The following is a 24,238-nucleotide window of genomic DNA, read 5'->3' on the forward strand; positions in this document are numbered from 1 at the left end:
TTTTATATATTAACTTTACTGTTTATATTATTACAGCAATAGCTAGCTTTAATTATAATTCATTTATATTTAATTTAGAATTACTGAATGAATACTTGAAGGTGAAGTCGGAGAAATCTATAAAAAACACAGTCTGAAATAAAAATAAATTATGACCATATTTTTGGGGCATCAAATCGACGGCATTTCGGAATTAAATTTGGAAAGGATCTGGTTTGTATCTTTTACAGAACAGCTTTGTGTGTATAATCAGAAAAGGTAACTTTACGGGGAAATAATTCTGAAAGTTTACTATTTAAAATTTCAATAATACATACCTTTACAGAGTAATAACTAGATTATAATTGGTCATTCTCAAGTGCGATTTGCACAATACATATTATACAGCACAAACGTATACAAATAGCAGGTGTACTGTATACTCTCACTCAAATACTCTGATCGGATAGCAATCATAAACGTCCAGAGTAATTGTAATGACAAATATTGGAGTAAGATTTTATCATATAATGTCATTGTTAATAAACGTTTTATCAATAATGAAATATTAGCAAAGTTACAAACAAATATCATACGCGTTTCGCTTACTAAAATAGGTTAACTTTTAATACCTATATTGTAACAAATAGTTATTTATGGTAAAACTATTTCCGTTCGCGGCTGCATGTGGAGGGTGAGGGGGCAGGTGTGCCAATGTCGTTTTCTGTAACCCTGACGACGTGTATGAAAAATTTCATGATGATCGGAAATCGTAATAAATAAATTTACTTTACCTTTATAAAATTAATAGCTAGTTTTTGTTATTTTTAAAGATTTAGTAACATGCATGCTAGGAGTTTATTTATATAAATAAAAATGGAATGTTTGTTTTTTCTCTTCTTTGTAAACCTTCGTAAACCTAAAAAAATATCTGATTTTAGCGAAAATTTGGTGAGATATTCTGTGTAGGCGGGCCCAAAAGGAAGGATTGTTGCCGAGAAAAACATTTACTTTTTATGTTTGTTCTTTAATATAAACGTTTTATTTCGACCGTTTTTATACCCGTGCGAAGCCATGACGCTAATCATGGCTTCGCACGTCAAGTCTAGTTATGCATCAAAAAATCTTGTACACCGCAAAATACTAAGTGAACTTACAATTATTTTGAAATTACGAGAAAACAATAATGTTAAATTTAATCGTACGTTTGCCGCTTTACGTAACTATTATAAGTAGAAAGTAGAATGGAGCTGACGTCATTAATTGCTATGTATATCGCTAAAGCGATTAAAATGAATATTTACGTAGAATTTATAAATTATGATCTTAATAAGTTATGATCTTACCATTTAAGCTAAAGTAAATAATAGAAGTTACGTATTTAAATAATACGTTATTTAACATGCTAAGGTTTTTTAATAATGTGGTACGAGGTGCTTATTTTATAGCGTGATTTATTTCAGCCAGTTTGGTGAAAAGTTTGATTCAAAAACATTCGTGAGCACAGTGATAGTAGGATATCAAAAATATTTTACAAACTTTTCAAATATTATAACACTGAGCGAAAATATGTTTATGTTTGTATAATATATAAACTAATTACATAGTATGATGTTAACTGTAACAACGTTAATCCATAAGTAAAATATTTACTGTTTTGAAATATATAACACAAAAGTGTTTTGAAAATCAACATTTCCTGTATTTTATCAACTACAAAGTAATTTTACTAAAGTTTCAATCTATTTTTAGTGATCAAAAAACTGGTCACGCCTGCCAAATTTCAAATCTATAGGGCTTAATATAACGAAGAGTTTATAAGCTTCTTGTTTGATTTAATGGCATCACATTCTATGGTGCCCAATACGTTCCAACTTTCTGAGTCATTTCAGGTGCGGATGTAATTTATTAAGCCCATTTCTTGGTTAGTAAAATTACTGCTCAAGCAATCCCTATGAACATACCTAACAAATTTCATTTCTCTATTCTTACAGCGCGTGTGAGATGTTTATATCATACTCATATGTAATACTAGATATTCCGCACCGTTCTACAATAAACGTTACTGCTCCGTCTTTTTCTTTAACTTGTCTATTATAATCGTTTTTAATAAACATTATCATAGACATTATTTTATTTTTTAAATCTTTCTAGAATAGCGCGTTCAAAAAAACTAATAATAAAACAAATTGTTCAGCTTTATATATAAATGTAGATTTATTTAAATATTATGCAATTTTGTTAGGTAATAAATCTTCATGTTGGGATCCTGTTTTTCCGTATTTAAAACGTTACACAAAATGTTTACTTCTCTTAAAAATGAACGTACAAAAATAAAATAGCATTGTAAGAGTACACTTTATCTCACCAACTTTTAAAGCCGCTCTTGTTCTTCGTCTTATGTTGCAATTGCGGCAGAAGTTTTATATCATTGTTACTGTATGTTAGTCCTTTAGAGATTTATAAAAAAAGATCCATAAATCTGTAAGAGTATGCATGCCCACATTTTTATAAAATAAAATTACAATAGAATTTTGTTTTTGACAAGAATTGTTCATTCGTATACATCGTGTTAATAAAAAAATATTATACCTAGCATTAATATTATTAAAAAAAAACTCCCATAGACAAACCTTCTACATAATTAATAAAATTAGGACAGGTGACATGAATTAGTGTACTTATAGTATATATGTACCTTAAATGTACTACATTTCAGTATTAGACATATAATTACTATTACTAAACTGTAGTGTCTGGATATTCGTTTGTTGTTCTTAAGCACAACGAGGCCATATATAATTTACTTCGTGGTACGTCAATCTTGTTTGAGCAGGAAATAATAATCATTACATATTCTACCGCTAAACAGCACTACTTAGTATTGTTGTGTTTTAGGTTGAAGGCTGAGTAAGCCAGTGTAATTATATCTATAGGTATAAGGTATAATATTTATCACAGCGTCAATTTCTATGCGTCGTGTGTAATATTGGTTGGCTCATTCATTAGTACGCAAACCTGTTCCAAATAAAAATAAATCGATTTGTACTTATCAAAATATAATAAATATATAGTTAGGTATATTTTATTTTTCCAAAATAATGTGATTTAAAAAGTGATTACATCCGATTGGCTTGGAAACTTTTGAAAATTAATACAGAAAAGTTCATTAAATCAATTCTCTGTTGTGTGTTGTGTGTAGTGCTGAGAAAACTGGAACTGTGAAGATAATGGAATTGCAATTTTTTTGTGATCTGAAAGCCGATCAAGTGAGATCATATATAGATCTGAGGAATTTCGACGATGTTGTGCCAAATCGGCTTATCGTCGCATCGGTCGTGTTTTTTTTCTATTCACTTCTTTACTCTTTTCCATAAACCCTTTTGGTGTCGTAAAAAAATAACAGAACTTTGTGTCCAAGTTTTCAAATTTCTATTCTCAAAGTGATAATAAACGAAATACGAGTGTAGCTATCTTTCTCATTTTCATAATATTTATGGCAAAGACTAAAACGATTGTGATTGGAATAAGCTTCCCTCTTATATCCGTCAACCTCTATTTCCATCTTCGAAATTCATTCTAAAACTATTACTTTTGCTTGTAACCTTGACATTTTATACTTTTATCCTTCCAGTATTATTTTGGGACTTACAGGCGCGTTTGCGTGGGACTAAAAGGACAAATTGTAAAGGATGCGGCGCCTCTTAACATAATATCTCGATAATTTCCTGTTTAGTTTTTGTATCTGAGCATAGCTACTGTACTATTAGTCTGTAACTGTTATGTATTGCTAACATTAAAAATGTACTTTTTTAATAATTATACTTCCCATATAAATCGCGGCAATCGCAATTTACTATCGTGTTTCCGAAACGATAGTAAATAAGAAAGAAAGGGATAAATATCGGAAGCAATTTTTATAATAATAATTTGTATAAAAACCGCTTATATATTATAACGTTTATTCAGCATACAAAAGTTGCGACCACTATTTGAATTCTCGTAATAGTTTTGTATGAGCACTATTATTAATAATTTGAATTCTGACCTTTACTTGGATTATAAATAAACAACAATTAAAATTTCTGCAAAACATCTGAGTATTATTCAAACGGACTAGTTTTAACAAAATTGTAGGAATTAGAATTAAATTCAAAGTAAAATAAAACAGACATAATAATACTACAGCAAATAATATATTACTTCTAGTAACTCTGTATATAAACTAATGTAATAAGCTACTTCAAGGTGTGAAGTTTATAAATTCAAGGTAAGGCCAAAACCCAAGAGGCTAACTTAAAATTAGTTTTAATATTTTGAACACTAACATGATAAGCGTGTACTGTTGAGAGATTATTAGTATAATATTTTAACTAAAAAGTTTCGGTTGTTTTTTATAAATAAATTGAATTTAAATTTTAAATTGACAGAGGTACTTTACTGAAACTATAAATGAATAAACATGTGCAGCCTCTAAATTTCCCACATTGCTGGACTAAGGACTCCTCTACCTTTGAGGAGAGGGTTAGGGCGTATTCCACCACGCTGCTCCAATGCGGTTTGATAAATTCACATATGGCAGAATTTCGTTGAAATTAGGTACATGCAGGTTTTTCGCCGAGTACGAGATGAATTATAAAGTCAAATTAAGCACCTGAAAATTCAGTGGTGCTTGTCTGGGTTTGAACCCGCCATCATCGGCTAAGATTTACGCGTTCTAACCACTGGGCCATCTCGGCTCATATAAATGAATAATTTTATTTATATTATAATCGCTAACAAAATTCCGAACAGAGTTATTTATATTAGAAATGTCTTTTTTCACATAATCGTATCGATTTTAAAATTTAAATTTTAAATAGACTTCCAATAAGCTGTTCAATCTCTACGGGTTAAATGTATATTGCGGCAACAATGATCAAAAGGTTAATAATATTAAAAAGTTACCGTATAATTATTTCAAAAAATCCATGTGTGCATAAATATTGTACGTAAAAGGTAATCATTTGATTTTAGCTAGATTTTTGACATTTGGACAAACTTGAATGTTGTCAGTCTATGAAATAGTATGGTCAATGGTAATTAATAAAATTCTATATTTTTTACTCATATAATATTTGTTGTTACATTTAGTATAACATTCATTGCATATAATAATAAATTAAAAGATAACCCATGATAAAAGCATATTCATTAGTATAAATCAGTGGAATAGTAGTTTTTTACTTTGTCTTGCGTGCAAAATAATTATTCCAACAAACCATTGGTACGACTTTTACACTCCGAACACGGGCTGAACCCCAAGCGATGATCGCTAGTATTCCATATTATTAAAGGGATAGAAATAAGTGGAAAATACCAAACATTACAGACCACACTTACAGCTAACAGCTTTATAAACCGATTCTAAGAGAATGATTATCTAAAAAGTAAAACATTGGTATATAAGAATAATCATGAAAATGTTATATTTCCATAAGGTAATCATATTATTCCCTGCAGGGTTTTATATCAATAAATTCTGAAATTTCGCGTGGAAAAATATACGGGTAAGTGAACACAAAAATTTTACAACATACAATAATTTTATTCGAGTTTGCATGGACTAGGTGTTAATTATGTATGTATAGAGTCATACGACTTCAAAGACGAATGCAAATTCCTAGCAGTGTAGTTATTAATAATTTGTTAATACGAAAATAATATTCCGTTATTTTCATAATAATTATAAAATTACAGCCTTCAACATATTTTTTAAATTAAAATTAAAAATAGTTTCTGAACAAATAATGAACTAGTGGAATAGTGACAAGATTAACATCTTTTCCCCGTTGAATCGCAATTCCGACGCTCTTTGCAAAAAATGAAACAGCCCTCCTCTCAAGAGTGGAGGCAATAAGGAGATGTGTTATAGTTTTAATGGAGGTTTTTGGACTACTACTCCAATAATAATTAACAATTAAAGTGGCTGCTATTTCGTGGTACAAACAAAAAGATGCGTCGTTTCGCTTTATCGAAAATGTATACGAGGAACAACGTAAAATAAACCTACATTCTCAATGATGTTGTGTACAATAAAGATATTTTAACAAAAAAAGAGTTTAAATAAGACCCTGTAATAATAAATAGTGAATCTGTAACAAAACATACTGAAAAATTGAATTTATTTGACATCTGTATCATCTGTGTCATTTTCCGTTTTTCGAGTGAATGCTGATGTATTTCTTTGTACGTTACGTACAAAGGGTGATCAAAGAAAGTTTTGTGTTTTTTCGGCAAAGTCCAAATATATATATATATATATATACATTATACATATACATAAAGAACAATACCTAAAACTAGAGTAAAATATGGCCACCTAATGGTAAGTGGTCAATACCGTTCATAGATATTGGCGATGAAAATCGGTCCTGTAAGAAATATTAACTATTCCTTGCAAATCCAATGCGTTATCAACCTTGTGAGATATTATTTTATGTCCCCTGTAACAGTAGTTACACTGGCTTACTTACCCTTTAAGCTGAAATACAACAATACTAAGTATTACCGTTTGGCCACTGAATATCTAATTAGTGGGTGGTGATACCCCACATATTAAGTTAAAATTGTTTAAAATATGTGGAGAAAGAAATAGCATTATTACCAATAATAAATCTAATTTCGATAAATATAAATTGTGTACCATACAGTTGTATTAATATGACTTAGTTAATAGACTACTCTAATTTAATTAAAGTATGCAGGTTCCGTACAGTATCACTTAATAAGCGAGGATACAATTTACTTAGCAATTAATCTCTGCGAAGGTACGAATAGTGTATTGTAAAGAAACCTCAGTCAAGACTTCATTTTCTATTTGCTTTTATTGGATGGAAGGCAAACATACAAGTGGGATATTTTTTTTATAATACAGGTAGGCAGAGGAACATAAATGAGGAAGGCGAATGAGCCATCTGATGGTAGTCTCCACCGCCCATATACCACGGTGTAAAAAATATTAACAATGCCTCACATCGCCAATACTCGCATGGAGCCTGAGATGTTATAACCCTTGTACTTGTTATATTGATGCTCACAGCTCACTTCAGGATAAGTACAATACCATACTCACTGCAGAGTATGGTATGGTACTTATACAAACACACAAACACACAGGATAGTCATCAGATATTACCACACCGCACCACCTGGATGTCCGAAAATCTACAACAGCGCAATTTTTAAGACATTTTCTGCCTCGTACAACCACTCTATAAAACGAGCTTTCGCCGGCGGCTTATCCGAACCAATACGAATTGGGAACCTTAAATAAAAGAGCGTACTCATCACTTAAAGGCCGGCAACGCACCTGCAAGCGCTCCGGTGTTGCAGATGTCTTAGGGTGATGGTAATCACTTTCCATTAGGTGAGCCTCTTGATCGTTTGCCCATATAACATAAAAAAAAAATACTGAATACGACGAGCTTGCAAAAAGTTCCTCCACCAAATAATACGTTAGATGTGTGACACTCATGCTTACAAAATGTGGTGTGAAGAAATTAGATATTACATATACCATATTCCAATGGAAGTAGAAAAAAAAAAATTAGCAAACTTTAGATTTCCGTATTTCATACGATTTGCTAATAACTCAGCTATATTTTGCACTATTAAGAGTTTATGATTAATATTTATATATATATAATACAACAATATTATTTAACCAGTTTTTTCCACTTTAATTTTACTTCTAAAATTCCGATATCAGTTTCATCGACGAAATCGCCATTTTTTCGCAAATCCATAGTGGATGTTATACATTAATCAAGCTCTCGACCGATAATATCGCGTCAATTTGCTGTCAAATGTTGTTTATTTGGTTTTTCTTCCTGTTATGGTTGGAATAGAATACATATTTGTTTATGAAAGCCGATAATTTAACGTGGAGGCGTACACCTCCGTGAGTGAACAGATTTCTCAGATCATATACTTGATGGTAACTGGTCTACTATACATATAAACCACTCCATGAAAAGTTAAGCACCATCTAACGGATCTGAGTTGAACAAAACATATTGGCTTAATAATTCTGGTTTACCACCCAAAGGGGCTTACAATACAATAGGGACACAGCAAGTTATAAAGAATTATACACAGGCAGTACAATAACCGGTGAGACGGTGATGGATGAGTGGATTAATGACACGAATCTACACCGATTATTATGGGTTCAATTCCGGCCAAAAACCATTAAACTTTCTTAATTAATTACTTATAATTCCACGTTGGCTTAATTTTTTATATTTAAAGAACAATTATACCCAAAATACTGCTACTTTTAAATCTTTCTATGTTTAAGCTTTATGATGAAATGGGCTCTTCCTTAATCTAAAAAACGAACTTACAAGCCTATATATAGCTTAATCTATATTAATAATTTCGATCAGGTCTACAATATACCCCATTAAAACCTATACATACTAGATCATTAAAAAATAATGTTTTTTTAATATCTGCAAAATTCGTATAATCGAGATATTTCGGGTGTGTTATATGAAAAATAAAGGCCGAATTTATTTAGTTTACCCGAGCAAAGCCGGGGTATCATCTAGTAGAGTAATAACAAAGATAAATCAAGTATTATTATTATAGTAGGTTTCATTTTCAATTCCAGTTTTATTTCATTATTCGTTAGGTAAGCAGAAACTTACTTTGAATAAAATAACATCTCAAGAAATCTTAAAGTTTCTTAAAAGCTTAAAGTTTTACTCTAACAGGTTAAGCTGTCTTGCGGCTTCGTTGCTCATTTTAAGACTACGTTGCATAAAATGTAGCTTAATAGTATTTGATGATTTTCAGTTAAGACATATATGCAACATTTTAATTGTATTTAATTATCATAATTTTTTAATTTTTCTATCGGATAAGTAGTACTCAGTACTGCAAGTTTTTCAATCTACTCGTATCATACTAATTGTTATTTGCTTTAAATATATTTATTTTTCTATATTATAAATGCGTATGTTTGCCTGTAAAGTTTTCATGACTCAACCACTAAACCAATTTTGATAAAATTTGGTACGAAGAAAGTTTTAGAAATAAATTGTTAGACTCCGGTCTCCATACTAGATTGCGTCCAAATGTAACTAATATTATAATTTCGAAAGTATGGATGGAGTTTTGTTGCTCAATTACGTCAGAGTGGCTGAACATAACTGAATGAAATTTGGTACAGAGTTTTGTTGTCTGGAATAGCACGTAAGCTTTTATCACGACAAATTTACGATTCCCGTGAGATAGATTCGTTTATGTTTTTTCACAGAGCAAGGGTTCGGACATGATTTATAACATCGTGATAGTTTAAAGGTCAGAGTATTAGACAGGCTACTTTTTATCACGGAAAATGCTTAGTTTCTATGGATTCATAAAATGGGAAGATTTGTTTATTTGTGATTGGTCAGTTTAAAACAACTGAACATATTTTAATAATTCTTTCACCATCATTAATTTTATCCAAATTAAGATAATTTATCCAGCACTAAGACCGGCTATTTTTCAGTGATATTAAGATTTAAGCCTGAAATAATGGTATCTGAGACACAAGTCAGAAGAAAAAGATCGATCTGATTTATGCGCTGATTAAATGGTCCATTGTATGGTATGGTATAAACTAACATACAGAATACAGTCAGTATTTTTAGATGTTGAAAAAGAGTAACTACTCAGTTTCTTACCGGTTGTAGCTTCACTTAATATAGTTTGTTAAATGACGACACAAAAGTGCTTGTATATTTTGATTTAATTTATTGTCTTTAGTAGATCTATAAAAATGGCGGAACATACTTGTCTTATAATGACCAAGCCATAATGACGGATTTTACATCAAATATGAGTTACAGATATCGAAAAATCACTAATCAATTGGGATATGACTTTAAAAGTCAAAAGTGCGTGGGTCTGAACTTTTGCATTCCAGTCTAACAGTCTAAACACTAGAACTTTGCTGCTTCTTGATAATTTAAATATGCATTTTTATTAATATAATAATATTAAAAACTTTAAAAAAACTCAATGGTAGATTTAGGAGGATTTTCGTCTCAAGATTAATGCTATGCGGGCGAATTCGTGGTTGCCGCTATTAAAGTAATTCTGTGCTTATAAGAAAATCCACTTGAATAAAATATATGATAGAGTCGTTATTTGAATAGTTAAACCATTACTAGTCACTCGACCGATTCTAAAAGGAAATGTCTGATTTAGCCTTTGGAGTTAATGTTGGTTTGTGTACAATTTTAGTAAATTCTTGAACGTCTTCACGGATAAACGGATTCTCAAGCATATAAATGGTATCTTTCGTTATACGTACAGTTTATATTATGCAAATTAATCTATCACTTACCGAGCTGCTTCATGTTGGGGTTTTTGCAAGTCTGTCTGAGTAGGTACCAATCCGGCATCACAAACTTTACCGCCTAGCAACAAAACTTTGTTACTTGTTTTCTGGTTGGTCAGTCAGTATAACTACAGGCTCAAGTGACATCAACATCTGATCTACCAAGGTTGGTGGCGATTTGGTGTAGTAAAAGGAATGGTTAATTATTTCGTACAGCGCCAATGCCTATTGGCGGTTTTGACCACTCACCATCAGGTGGCTTGTTTGCTCGTCCGCTAAACACATGTCATACATAAAAAAGTCAGTTTAAAGTCTTTATCTAAAAATGCATTACTCTTGACCAATTTACGTATGATTACTTTAGTCCATTTTTATAAAATATGGATGATTAATTAAGGACTTTAACTTTAAACTTGTTAACAATATTTGATCACATCATATATAATCTCATTATATTTTTTTCATACTTTTCGAGTTTAAGATATAAATACTTGTTATAAAATTATCATTAATCATAAAGTCGCATAAATAAAATCATAGCATTAAATTAGTTTGTAATCGTAAAAATTGTTTAATTGTAACTTCCAAAGTAAATATAGCAAAAGAGACTATAAATCTTGCTTTAGCATTAGCAGCCCGTAAATGTCCCACTGCTGGGATAAAGGCCTCCTCTCCCTTTGAGGAGAAGGTTTTGGAGCATATTCCACCACGCTGCTCCAATGCGGGTTGGCGGAATACACATGTGGCAGAATTTCGTTGAAATTAGACACATGCAGGTTTCCTCACGATGTTTTCCTTCACCGCCGAGCACGAGATGAATTATAAACACAAATTAAGCACATGAAATTTCAGTGGTGCCTGCCTGGGTTTGAACTCGAAATCATCGGTTAAGATGCACGCGTTCTAACCACTGGGCCATCTCGGCTCAAATCTTGCTTAAATAATAATAATAGGCCGAGTGTAAGAGACCAAATATAGTTATTAAATTTTTCCAGTGAATCAGGGTGGAAGTTTTATAAAAAATAATTGTCTTTTTATACTGGTGATAGAGCTTTATGCAAACCGGCTTGTGTGGGTGGCACCTACGCTAATTAATTATACTGCCGCGAAACGGTAAAGATACATTACAACGTTGATAGTTGAGCGAGCGAGCGAAATTATATACTCATATTTTATATGGACACAGATACAAAATATGAGTTTCCGTGATAAGCGACGAATTAGCCTTATAAGATTTTTTTTTATTTTTTTTTTTATTTTAGGGATGCAAGCAATGATATGACACTTTTGGCATAAAAAATATACAATATTACATACATCAGCTAAGTTTCCACTGTTACTAATTATACAGTTAATAAATTTAAAAAAAAAGACTAACATACATAAAATCAAATAGGTAACATTATGCAATTAATGCGATCAATAAAAATATACTAAGGCAAAACAATTATGAATAAAATTAAACATATTTAAACGATTTAGATTTATCGTACTCACTCGCCACACTAAAATAAATTAAATTTTTATAACTATTAATAAATCATTTTTATAATCAATTAATATAATAAGAATATTTCTGATTAAATTATAACACATGCTTTGAATATAATTTGGGCAATAGAGACTATTTTCGCTAACTAAAATTCGTCGTACCGTATATACGCAAAATTATACACTATCGTTCATCATTTTCTCGATTAATTGGGTTTCGTACTTCAAAGTGAGAGCTGGTCGTGACCTGACCTATTTGATTGAATATAGTGTCTCTATTTTTAATCACATTATAAATTGCAGGACTTGCCTCTCATGATATGACTAGACCAATATTCAAAATCGAACAGAAACTGTTTTTATATTATATTTAATGGATTTTATTAATCCTTTTAAATTTGGATGAATTTTACTAATACTATTAAATATATCTGCATCTTTCTTTCGAGGGATAAGTTAAAAAAAATGTGTACAGGCAAATTTATGTCTGTGTTTTTGCAAATATTTATAATAAAAAACACAGAACACGAGACAAACAAAAGAATAAAAAAATAAAACTTTAAGTTAAATATTGTTTATTATTATTACATAGTATTTACAACATTGTGGTTATAAAAATTCATTGATAGAAAAATTGTTTTAGTTTATAAAAAAATAATTTGTAAATTATAAATATCTGGTTATAACAAAAATACATTTAAGAAGAAAAAAATACAAGAATATATATAACCAAGTAACTAAGTGCACCTTTCAAGCTTAGTGAGTACCTCTTGCTGATATAATAACGACATAAATACAACGAATATCAATAGACATTTTTGATATTCATGAAGATTAATTTTATAAACACTTATTCAATGTATACCTAGTTGTCATGATAAAAAATAGTAACTTAAACTAAATTTATCATTATTAATATTAAAACTAGCCAATGACACAATGATTGTTGAACGTCACATTGAAACTATTAAAAAAAACCGTCAATTTAAACTATATCAAGAAAATATATAAAAAATAATTATAAACATCTTAAAACATGAAAAATAAAAAAGTACTATTTATTGGTACGGCTTAACATCGCATCGCAATGTGACGCAACAAATTGACTTGTCACTGAGCTCGATGTTAAGGATTTAACTGAACGCTGATTTTCTGTGACAGACAGAAGTCAGATATATGTATGTAGCAGTGACAGCTTGTAAAATAATATAAAAATATTCCAATTTGTTCAAAGTACTTTTTTTGAAAAAAATCTAAAATATCTCGGGATTAACAAAATTGTACTCTGCTGGTAGAGTTTTTGATTTTTTATAAACACGAGGACAAACAATTGTATTTGATAGTTTAATTCTTTCTCTGTAATTAATTATTTTAAGAAAATTTTATAAATAACTCCTCGAAACAAATTCGTTATATAATGTGTTTTGGCAGCGTCACTAGCATATTTGTTTTCCGAATAGTGTCAATGTTTATGTCAGTTGAGCGCTATTTTTAGACAATCCGCGTTCATATGACTAAATCAGAAGCGATTTGAATCGTATGATATACCCCGTGTGTGTGTGATTACACTGGCCCACTCATCTCTCACGTCGAAACACGATTGCTACTTGGTGGTAGAATATATGATATGTGGATGGTACCTACTCAGACAGACTTCCACATAGTTCTACCACTAGAGGATTAATAACATTCTTTTTAATATATTTTAGTCACTATACAGACATAGATAAAAACAGTACGTATTATTGTAATTTGGTACTTTATTATTAAATGTTACAATATTATGGGTTGAACTCTTATTATATATGAATGAATTAATACAGTATGTAGTATTAAACACAAACTGTGTAATCTTGTTTGTGGACGAGAATTATCCAGTTTTTGATGAGAAAAGTCTATTGCCGTACTTTGGAGGTAAGATCAATTCTTATGCCGTCGGCGTCGTGCCCAAGCCGTGTTGTTTTTTTTGTATATTATAAACTTTTTTTTTTTTATTAACGATAAATATTAATAAAAATTGTATTTTTGGCATCTGTATTGATAATGACACCAATCCAAAAACAATAGGCTATATTCTGATGACATTAGTTTTAATATTCATATTCACAAATAACAAAATAATTGTTAATATAAACAAACGAACTTCACCATAAATTAAAAACTTGAAATGATTTTTTAAAATAATTACATAGTTTATTATTTAATATTTAATAAACTATGTAATTATTTTTCATTGATTACGTAATAGCATCAATGTATGAAACAAATCCAATAAGAAATGCAAATATAATTACTCCTTTTAATTAATATGACATTTAAACACAATTCGGATATCGTAGATCACACTAATCTTAAACGTACTTAAAAATTATATATTTAAAAGTTGATAATTCTAAAAATATTTATTACCTGATAATACGACATTCATTTGTTATTTTGTTAATCATAATTGGGAGTAAGGTGTAGCGCATTGACCTTTGACCCGCACTGATACCGTCGGACGAATCGATGACTTTGTGAAGAGAGTAATGAACGGAATCACTATGTAACCTTAATCACCTACAAATCTGTCGTATTATCATCCGAATGCAAGTAAATTAATCGATAAATATTTGTGTCTATTCCTGAACAATGGTTGATCTTCTTTAATTTTCTAATTTCGAATTCTTTTAATGACGCAATACAAAATAAAGAATAAGAAAAAAATCAGTCAAGATGTTTTGTATTCCAGCACGTTTTTATTGCTTCATACTCTCGAGACTTTTCTTTATCTGACAAGAAAACAATTTATGTTCTGTTATTTGCGGGAATTGCAATATACCATTAACGTAGGTATTATACGTTAGGATGTATTTCCTAAGTCACGAAAGCGAAATACGAATTCTTAATAATTTTGATTTTAGTTCAACTGATTTCAATTTCGATAATTTATATGTACATACAGTTTGTTCCTTATACCTATATTAATAAAATTGTTTATTTAATAATCTATAATATTTTTATACATTTTAGAACGAATATATATTATTGAAGAGTTTGTTGTTAATTAACTTATATTTGTAAAGGTACATAATATAAAAGGTAGGCCGTGCTTAATAGGCCACCTGATGTTAAGTGGTCACCACCGCCCATAAATATTAGCATTGTAAGAAATATAAACCACCCCTTACATCTCTAATGCGCCGCCAACATCGAGAACGTATCATCGTATTTTTGTGTCTTTAGTTACACTGGCTTACTTACCCTTCATAATTAATAACTGCCAAAAATAAATTTAAATATTGTTCTGGTAAATCGCAAAGTAACTTTAAAGGCAGTTATTAAATCACACGCAGACACATTAATTTTATTTATTCGGACAGATATATGACAAGCAACAATCTGTGATGTGAAATTTACGAAGTAAAACTTGTCATATAAGGCAAATGGGAGTAGCGTTTTCAGGTAATTTTACACGAATAAGCTCTTAGAGTACAATCTAAACTAACACGTCTATGACATCAACATATTTTACACTTGAACTCATATTCGGCGAGGTAATATTCAGAAATGTGGTTCTAGATATAATTTATATTCTATATGAGTAACCTTGCACATTAAATTCCGACTTCAGCTTCATTTATCAGCGCTACAAACTGTAAATTTAGTTGGAGAAACTACTCATTTCATTTCAAAAAATCTTAAAGGATATTAATGGCTATAGCCATCAAGCGAATGTGTTTCTTAACGGTAACATATATAATATGAAAGAGCTTAAAAATATCATTAGAGCTTAAAAAACCACAACGTGGTATCAAATCGACAAAACATGACTTAAAGGTATATTTCTAATTAATTTTAATATATTATTATTTAGTAGGATATTTTTGCCGGCTATAAAATATAGTGTTATTCGAGGCATAGTGTACAACGCTCCCATTCTATTTTTAAATCTTAAAATCATACTCAATAATTAAATTTAATATGGACTATTATTGCTAGCTATAGTAGTAGTAATAAGTTTGACTAAATGTCAATGACCTTCAATGCCGTACTTTAATAGTATCTTTGAATATGGAATTATTGAGTTTCGTAAACTAATTACGATGAATAGGTCATATTTATGATAAGAAGCTAGAAATGTATGAAGTATTAACCATTACTTAGAACGTCTGTAATGACACGAACATATTACACTAGAGCGATCTGAGCTCAAAAGCCAGGAAAATAAGGTTAGTACTCCCTAGGTATCTAGACTTACAGAAAGTCTTACGATAAGAAAAATCTGACATATAAGGTCTTTATGGAGTCGGTAAAAACTCTAAGATTTATTTTTCCAATCTTTAATTTGAGTAATTACGGAATATCTTCCGTGTTCAATATAAATAATCAACGAAAATCGGAAATGTAAATTAATTACTATAAATTAAGAGCCGAGATGGCCCAGTGGCTAGAACCGCGTGTATCTTGACCGATGCTTTCGGGTTCAAACCCAGGCAGGCACCACTGAAATTTCATGTGCTTAATTTGTGTTTATAATTCATCTCGTGCTCGGCGGTGAAGGAAAACATCGTGAGGAAACCTGCATGTGTCTAATTTCAACGAAATTCTGCCACATGTGTATTCCGCCAAACCTCCAGCCCAGCCTCAGGCCCAGCAGTGGGAAATTTTACAGGCTGCTAATGCTAAAAATGCTAAATGCTAATGAGTGTATTCAGATCCAAAATAGAAAAGAAATAATTTTTACTACTTTTATTTGAAAACAATGTTGTAAGAAAAATGTATCCTACTCAATTCTATTAAGTATGTCATAAACATTACTGCTCAATAAAAGGTTTTATTGACTCAGACAATAAAATGTCCTTATGTTTCATTTGTAACAGATACATTAGAGAACCTACATATATTCCTTACTTCAAAGTGTAGAATGTAATTCTAAATTGTCGTGAATTGATAGACATATTAAATTCGCCCGGTAAAAAAATCAGCCAGGGTAGGTTTTAGGTGTTAAAAACTAAAGCATATTTCGTCAAATTCAGTTTCGCTGTTTGACCGTGAAAGCGCAACAGACAGTCATCATCTCATCATTTATGATATTAGTATAGATAAACATATTTCAATCGTCATTGAGATTGTTACCAACTTCATTATTTTTTGACAAATGAATTCATTATTTTAGCACTCTCAGAGACTTTGCCGATCCTTCTTCTTTTCGTTGTACAAAATTGTCATTAAGAATATATTGTAGGCGTTTAGTGCAACGTATATGTTTTTTTTCTATTATGGTATATAATAAAATACAACGTAAAGCTTATTTTTGTATTTTAAATCGAAATAAAAGCAATGCTTTATAATATAATAACATTTAAGATAATCTTCAAGATAATATCTCTGTCGCTACACATAAAATATGATCATAGGATCGAACAGTAAAAGCAATGTGAATATTATATTTTATCCAAGCTTCGTATTGGGAATGTTTACTAAGTATTACGTGAGTATTACAGGACAAAAATAAAACAAAGAAAGTGAAAATATAATTAGGTATATATTTATTATTTATTCCATTATTATTAGTAATACATTACAATGAGCTTATTACAAAGGAGATACTTATTTCCTATGTGGACCAGTCGTACTTTTAAACATCCGAGTCGAGTGAATCCGAGTAGCTTTGTCCAAATAACTTAAATGAGTTTAATTAATTATTTACTTTAACTATAGAAAATATTATTAAAATATATTTATAATGGCACCCATTGGCGAGCTTTAAAATGCATAATATAATAGCTATACAATGGAATTATCGACAACTTCTTGTACTCACCAATGCGCCACCAAGCTTTGGTACTAAGTTATGTCCCTTGCGTCTGCAATTACACTGCTTCACTCTGAAACCTTCAAACCGGAACAAAACAATACTAGATAATGCAATTTAGTGGCAGAATAAAAGAGAAGTGATATATACTTAGTCGAGCTGGCAACACTGAGGCAATATAGAATTTAATTAATTAATTTTCCACTATACAACGTGACTTACCATGGCTTTCAATCTTATCTATAAGATATCACAAAATTTGTTTGTGTCAAGGACTCCCAGGACACCATGCATCTGTGAAGGAGAGATGGAGAGGTTACTTCAAGGAACTTCTGAATAATTAGCACTCATATAGTCAGCCACCCGAACCACCAATTAACCTCGGACTTGTTGCCCCAATAACACAGGATTGCGGTAGTTATAGAACGATCAAGATCATGTGGCACACCATTAAGCTCTTCGAGTGCGTGATCGACCTCAGGCTCCGCCGAGAGTGTACTGTCTCTGGGTGTCAGCATGGATTCCAGCCGGGATCGGGCATCATAGACGCCATTTTTTCCCTTAGAACTTTGGTCGAGGCTTACAGGGAAATAAAGAGATCTCTACATATGGCATTCTTAGACCTACAGAAGGCTTTTGACATTGTGCCCCGTCATTGTATCTGGTAGGTGTTGCAGGACTATGTCGGAAAAAAGTGCCTTGAAATATTTGTACCTAGAACTAGGCCTGGGCACCAAAGGAAGTGGTGGCTGGATGTCGTGAATCATGACACGGGAGCCAATGAACTTACACAGAATGACGCTAAAGACCGTGCAAAGTGGAGTAGGCTTAGTCGGAAGGCAGACCCTGGTAATAGCAGGGATTACGTTCTTAAGTAAGTTCTTAAGTAAATAAAGTCAAACATGAAATGCTACACAATAAAACGACCAAATATTAACTTAAATACCTTTTTACTTGAAATAGCATACTTAAATAGAAGGTTTCTATCAATAAACGTTTCATTTGCAGAACATTCAGAAATACTATCAAAAGATACACCTTTTACAAATTGAATACCACACAATATTTGGAATTTAAGTAATATCATTTTATGTATACAACGGTTCATTAGTCGAACTAGTTTCTTTATTGAAAACTTTATTGTATAAAAATACATTAATGTGTTACTATCAATCCACCGTGTCATTTATATTGTTAGATTAAATGAAATAGTGTCAAATATTTCTTTCTCACAATATTGATTAAGAAATAGAACGTATATTACCAAGCAACTTAAATCTTTTTATAGTATTTCGTTGGTTTATATCATTATGTATTTAATGCTTTATTTAAAACAAAAAGTCTCGTAAACATTTAGAGTAGAACAGTAATGTCTAAAATACAAATATTTATTTATTTTAATTGAATTCAGGGTTAAGTTTCATATTATAATTCTTTTTTTGTTAATAAAGCTTTATAAATTAAAAAAAACAATTTAGAAACTATATGTGTGGTTAACTACTATTTTTTTGATCTTAAAACATTTTTCTAGGTCATTGTAATGTAATATACTTTTTATACTAGTAAATAACAGCCTGTAAATGTGCTGGGCTACAACCCCCCTCGAAGAGAATATTTGGAGCTTATTCCACAACGCTGGTCCAATACGGAGTTGTGAATGCTTATTTGGCAGAATTTCATGGAAATTAGACACATGCACGTTTTCTCACGATGTTTTCCTTCACTGCCGAGCACGAGATAAACTGTAAACAGATATTAAGCGCATGAAAATTCAGTGGTGTCTGGGGTTGAACCCGCAATCATCGGTCAAGATGCACGAGTTCTAACTGCTCAGCCATCTCGCTTTTATATTGACATTACATTTTTATTTTATTATAATTTATTTGTTTTGCAGAAAAACTTTCTCTCGTTATCAAATCATTATTGTTATAAAAATATACGACGAACAAATAGCTTACTTTGTTGCAAGATAATATCCATCAGTATTGTTTTACATAAAAATATTAATGTTATTTTTTTATTCGTCGAGTCAATCTTTCCTGAATTGCTTGAGATATATATTTTTTTCATATTTATTTTATTATAAAAAATACAACGGATAAATGATGCCAGTATTCTACATAGTTAATTTCGATTTGTATATATTTTAGAAATCATTACATAGAAACGAAACATTCGTTTCTATGTAATGATTCACTTCAGGTGGCTTATTTGGCCGACCGACTAAAAAAAACCAAAAAAATCCATTATTTTCTCTTAACTTAACTTATTTTTTTCTTTCAATTAAGTCGTTTTAAGTCTACATATAAACTTAAAAGTGGCATTTTAGTTGTTATATACATAATAAGAAAAGCTATATTCCTTAAAACGTTTGATTTGTGATGTATAACTTTCATCCATTAACCAACTTTAACTTGGTACAATAACATAATTTTATTATATAATATTTCATTATTGCAGTGTTGTTTCCAGCAAAATACAATATACATTATGTATATTGTATTATACGGCTGTCGTAAAAAAATAAAGGAATCTAAGGGAAATGTTAATGTTAAAAACTTCCATTAATGGAATCAATACATCGAGCTTCAAAAGTCTAAGTACTAACAAAGAGGTCTGTGTCTGGCAGGGCGTGAATGTCTTAACAGACGGCCCCGAACTTAATTATCTTAATTTGTGTTTATTATTAATGTTAAGGAAAACATCGTCAGGAAACATGCACGGGTCGGGTGATTCTGCTACATGTTAATCCACTAACCCTCATTAGAGCAATGTGATGGAGTAAGCGGTAAGGAAGACTTCAACCATCAGTGGAACATTTACAGTATGTTCCTCGCATATCCTTTTAAAGAAATCGCTAAAATATTGTTATTAAAATGTCTTTAACATTATTTTACAAGAATTAAACTTATGTTAGTAACGAATAATTATTTTTCAGTAAATACGTATAAGTTTAGATGTATAACAAAAACCTTTTTATTTTCGTACATTTAAAAATTACAATACCATGATGTTGACAAGTTTTCTTAATAAGTTTTTTTTTTAATATTTACCTGCAGTAATTAAGCGAGGTTTTGAAATAAAAAATCATGTTTATATTGTATTATTAATTATAACATGTTTCTTATTAATATATAAACATTTTAACATAACATTATTTGTTTCTACGGTAAAAGTCAATAATAGTGTTTATCTGCAGAATGAAATTATTTTCTCCTAGGTGATAAGCTATCGACACTCCAACGGAATAATTATAATGACGACTTAAAAGTTATCAAAAATAATAGTGTATAGGTCAGTTACTTACGATACAGCACCAGTATAAAATAGTGCTACACCGAGCAATCAGCACAGTCAGTCGGCACAACCATGAAGGTGGTAGCGTGCTTCGTGCTAGGTCTCGCGGCGCTTGCCGCAGCCCGTCCCGATGTTGTCGGTGACCAAACTTTGGGTAAGATTTACTAATTATAAAAACAATAAAAAATAAACACTATTCAGAATAAAATATCTGTTATTCGGTAAAAGAATAACCATGATATTCTAATTGCAGTTACCATGGACATTAAACAAAAGCAGTTCTTCATCCTGAAACTGCTGAACAATGTTATGGGACCCGTTATGTACAAGGACATTGAGGACATCGGCAAGAACTTCAAAATCGAAGACAACATGGACATGTACACTGTAAGTTTTAAAGGATTAAATTTTTAAATGATATTTAATTAAGAGTCCGTTTAATCTGTACATTTTTAAATTTTTAGCTATTTAATAACATTATACAGTTTTTTTCTTCTTCTTCTTCTTCTTGGCACATTATTAAGAGTATTTTATTTTTACTTTCAGAAACAAAATGTAGTCAAGACATTCCTCAACAACTGGAATATCGGTTTCTTACCCCGTGGTGAAATTTTCACTCTCCACGTTGACCGTCAACTCAAGGAGGTGGTCACTATGTTCCACATGCTGTACTACGCTAAAGATTTTACCACCTTCATTAAGACCGCATGCTGGATGCGTCTCTACCTGAACGAAGGCATGTTTGTGTATGCCCTCACTGTAGCTGTCAGGCATCGTGAAGACTGCAGAGGCATTATCCTTCCCCCACCTTACGAGATCTACCCATACTTCTTCGTCCGTGCCGACGTTATTCAGAAAGCTTATATGCTTAAAATGAAAAAGGGTCTTCTCGATAACAAACTCTGCGATTTCTACGGAATCAAGAAAACTGACAAAGATATTTACATTATTGATGAAAATGTGTATGACTCTCGCGTCTATCTGAATGACGAAGACAGGCTCAGATACTTCACTGAAGATATCGATCTTAACACCTACTACTACTACTTCCATGTTGACTATCCTTTCTGGATGAAGGATGATTTTATCACGAACAAATTCATGATGAGACGTTGGGAGCTCACTATGTATGTCTACCAGCAAATTCTTGCTAGATACTATTTGGAACGTCTTTCTAATGGTCTTGGTGATATCTTGAATCTGTCTTGGTACAAGCCAATCAGAAAGGGATACTGGCCTTGGATGCTTCTTCACAATGGTGTGCAGATGCCTGTTAGGTTTAACAACCAAATGATTGTTGGTGACAAAGATATCGGCGTTACAAAACTTTTGGAGGATTACGAAAGAATCATTACCGAAGCAATCATCAAGGGATACATTGAGGTAATTTATGTTTCAAGGACATAGTATATATCTTTTATATAGTTATTAAATATATCCAAATATATAAAAACAATATTATTACAGATTAATGGCATCAGGCTTGATCTGACTAAACCCGAAGATGTAGAAGTACTTGGCAAGCTCATTTATGGTACAATTGAGAAGACTGACTTAACTAAACTTCAGGTGGATTCCTACCGCTACCTTCTCATCTTAATAAAGGCAGTGATTGGCCTTAACACCTGGACTAATGACCAGTAAGTTTAAAATAGTAAAAAACGAATTGAATTTCTCAATATTGTTAATGTAATGTATTATACTTGAGGTATTAAAGTTTATATAGGAAGTATCTTTATTATATACATATTTGTTTGCTTTAATTGACCATTATTTTTTCAGATACTTTGTCGTACCTTCTGTCTTAGACAATTACCAAACCGCGCTCCGCGACCCAGTATTCTACCAACTGCAGAAACGTCTTTGCAACTTGTTGATTCTCTTCAAGAGACGCCTACCTAGCTACACCTACGAAGAACTGTACTTCCCTGGCGTTAAAGTAGACAATGTAGTGGTTGACAAGCTTGTTACGTACTTCGATGACTACTTAATGGACATGACCAATGCAGTTACTTACAACGACGAGGAACTCAAAAAGACCACATCTGATATGGTATTCTTTGTGCGCAAACGCCGCCTTAATCACCAGCCATTCAAAGTCACCCTTGACATCTTATCCGACAAGACAGTCGATTGTGTAGTAAGGTTATTCTTGGGACCTAAGGAAGACTACCTTGGCCGTTTGATCGATCTTAACATTAACCGCGTTAACTTCGTTGAGCTCGACTCTTTCATGTACAAACTCAACACTGGAAAGAACACAATTGTAAGGAACTCTATTGATATGCACAACCTTGTCCGTGACCGCATCATGACCCGTGATCTCTGGAAGAAGATGGATACTATTACTGACATGAGAGACCTTTTGATCAAGGATCTCAGGAATTACCACACCGGTTTCCCCACAAGGCTTCTTTTGCCTAAAGGTCGCATTGGTGGTTTAAAAATGATGTTATACGTCATTGTAACTCCTTTGAAGTTAGTTGACAACATCGATATGTCTATCCTCGATACCACCCGTAAAGATTTATTCGTCGACTTTAGATCCACTGTACTTCTAGACAAAATGCCACTCGGTTTCCCATTCGACCGCCAGATCGATTTTACTAAATTCTTCACAGCAAACATGAAATTCTTAGATGTCATAATCTTCCACAAGCCACAGGTTTGCGATATGAAGACCCGTTGGGATCGTTATGTACTGAGAAACTACGACTTAGTTGGCATGACTCCATTGGTGAACGACTACTACACTGATGTTGATATCAACACTAAAGTTGACAGAGACGTCAACGTCTTCGATATGTAAATCTAAAGGAAACTGCCAAAAATACAACGATACTCTTTATAATTTAAATGCAATGTATGTAATATTATAAATAAAATGAATTATTTATTATGTTTGATATTTTATTAAGCCTTTATAAAAAAAAAACACAGTAAAACTTCTAATTTATATATTAATTGCAATCTCGTTTGAAGTCTTTTCCATCTTACATAACGACTCACATCATTATATTTTCTACTTTTACTTTTTCTACTATTTTATAGTAAACATGTCAGTTGTTAAGGCCTAATTTAACTATACACAAATGATCATACAAAAAAAAAATTGCAACCATCACTATCAGTCTTTAGTAATTAAATCGAATTAAGTATTTAAGAAACAACTTCATCATATAGCCGAGATAGCAAACGTGAATTTAAAAACCGTTCAAATCTGGACAAGTATGTGCATTAATTTGCATACATAATTTATAATTCATCTAATCCAGAGGAAGAGAAAAATTTCGAGGAGA

The 24,238-nt window shown here is 31.4% G+C and overlaps 1 protein-coding gene across 1 annotated transcript; it reads left to right on the forward strand.

The window, feature by feature from the left end:
* The first annotated feature begins 20,995 nt into the window (after positions 1-20,995).
* LOC125069729 (basic juvenile hormone-suppressible protein 2-like) lies at positions 20,996-23,822 on the forward strand. The gene is made up of 5 exons (XM_047679289.1): positions 20,996-21,093; positions 21,193-21,326; positions 21,486-22,322; positions 22,407-22,579; positions 22,722-23,822. The coding sequence occupies exons 1-5, from the start codon at positions 21,012-21,014 to the stop codon at positions 23,746-23,748; spliced, it is 2,253 nt and encodes a 750-aa protein (XP_047535245.1). The 5' UTR covers positions 20,996-21,011; the 3' UTR covers positions 23,749-23,822.
* Positions 23,823-24,238: the final 416 nt, after the last annotated feature.

Source organism: Vanessa atalanta, chromosome 16 (assembly GCF_905147765.1).
Source record: "Vanessa atalanta chromosome 16, ilVanAtal1.2, whole genome shotgun sequence".
Taxonomy (NCBI): Eukaryota; Metazoa; Arthropoda; class Insecta; order Lepidoptera; family Nymphalidae; genus Vanessa; species Vanessa atalanta.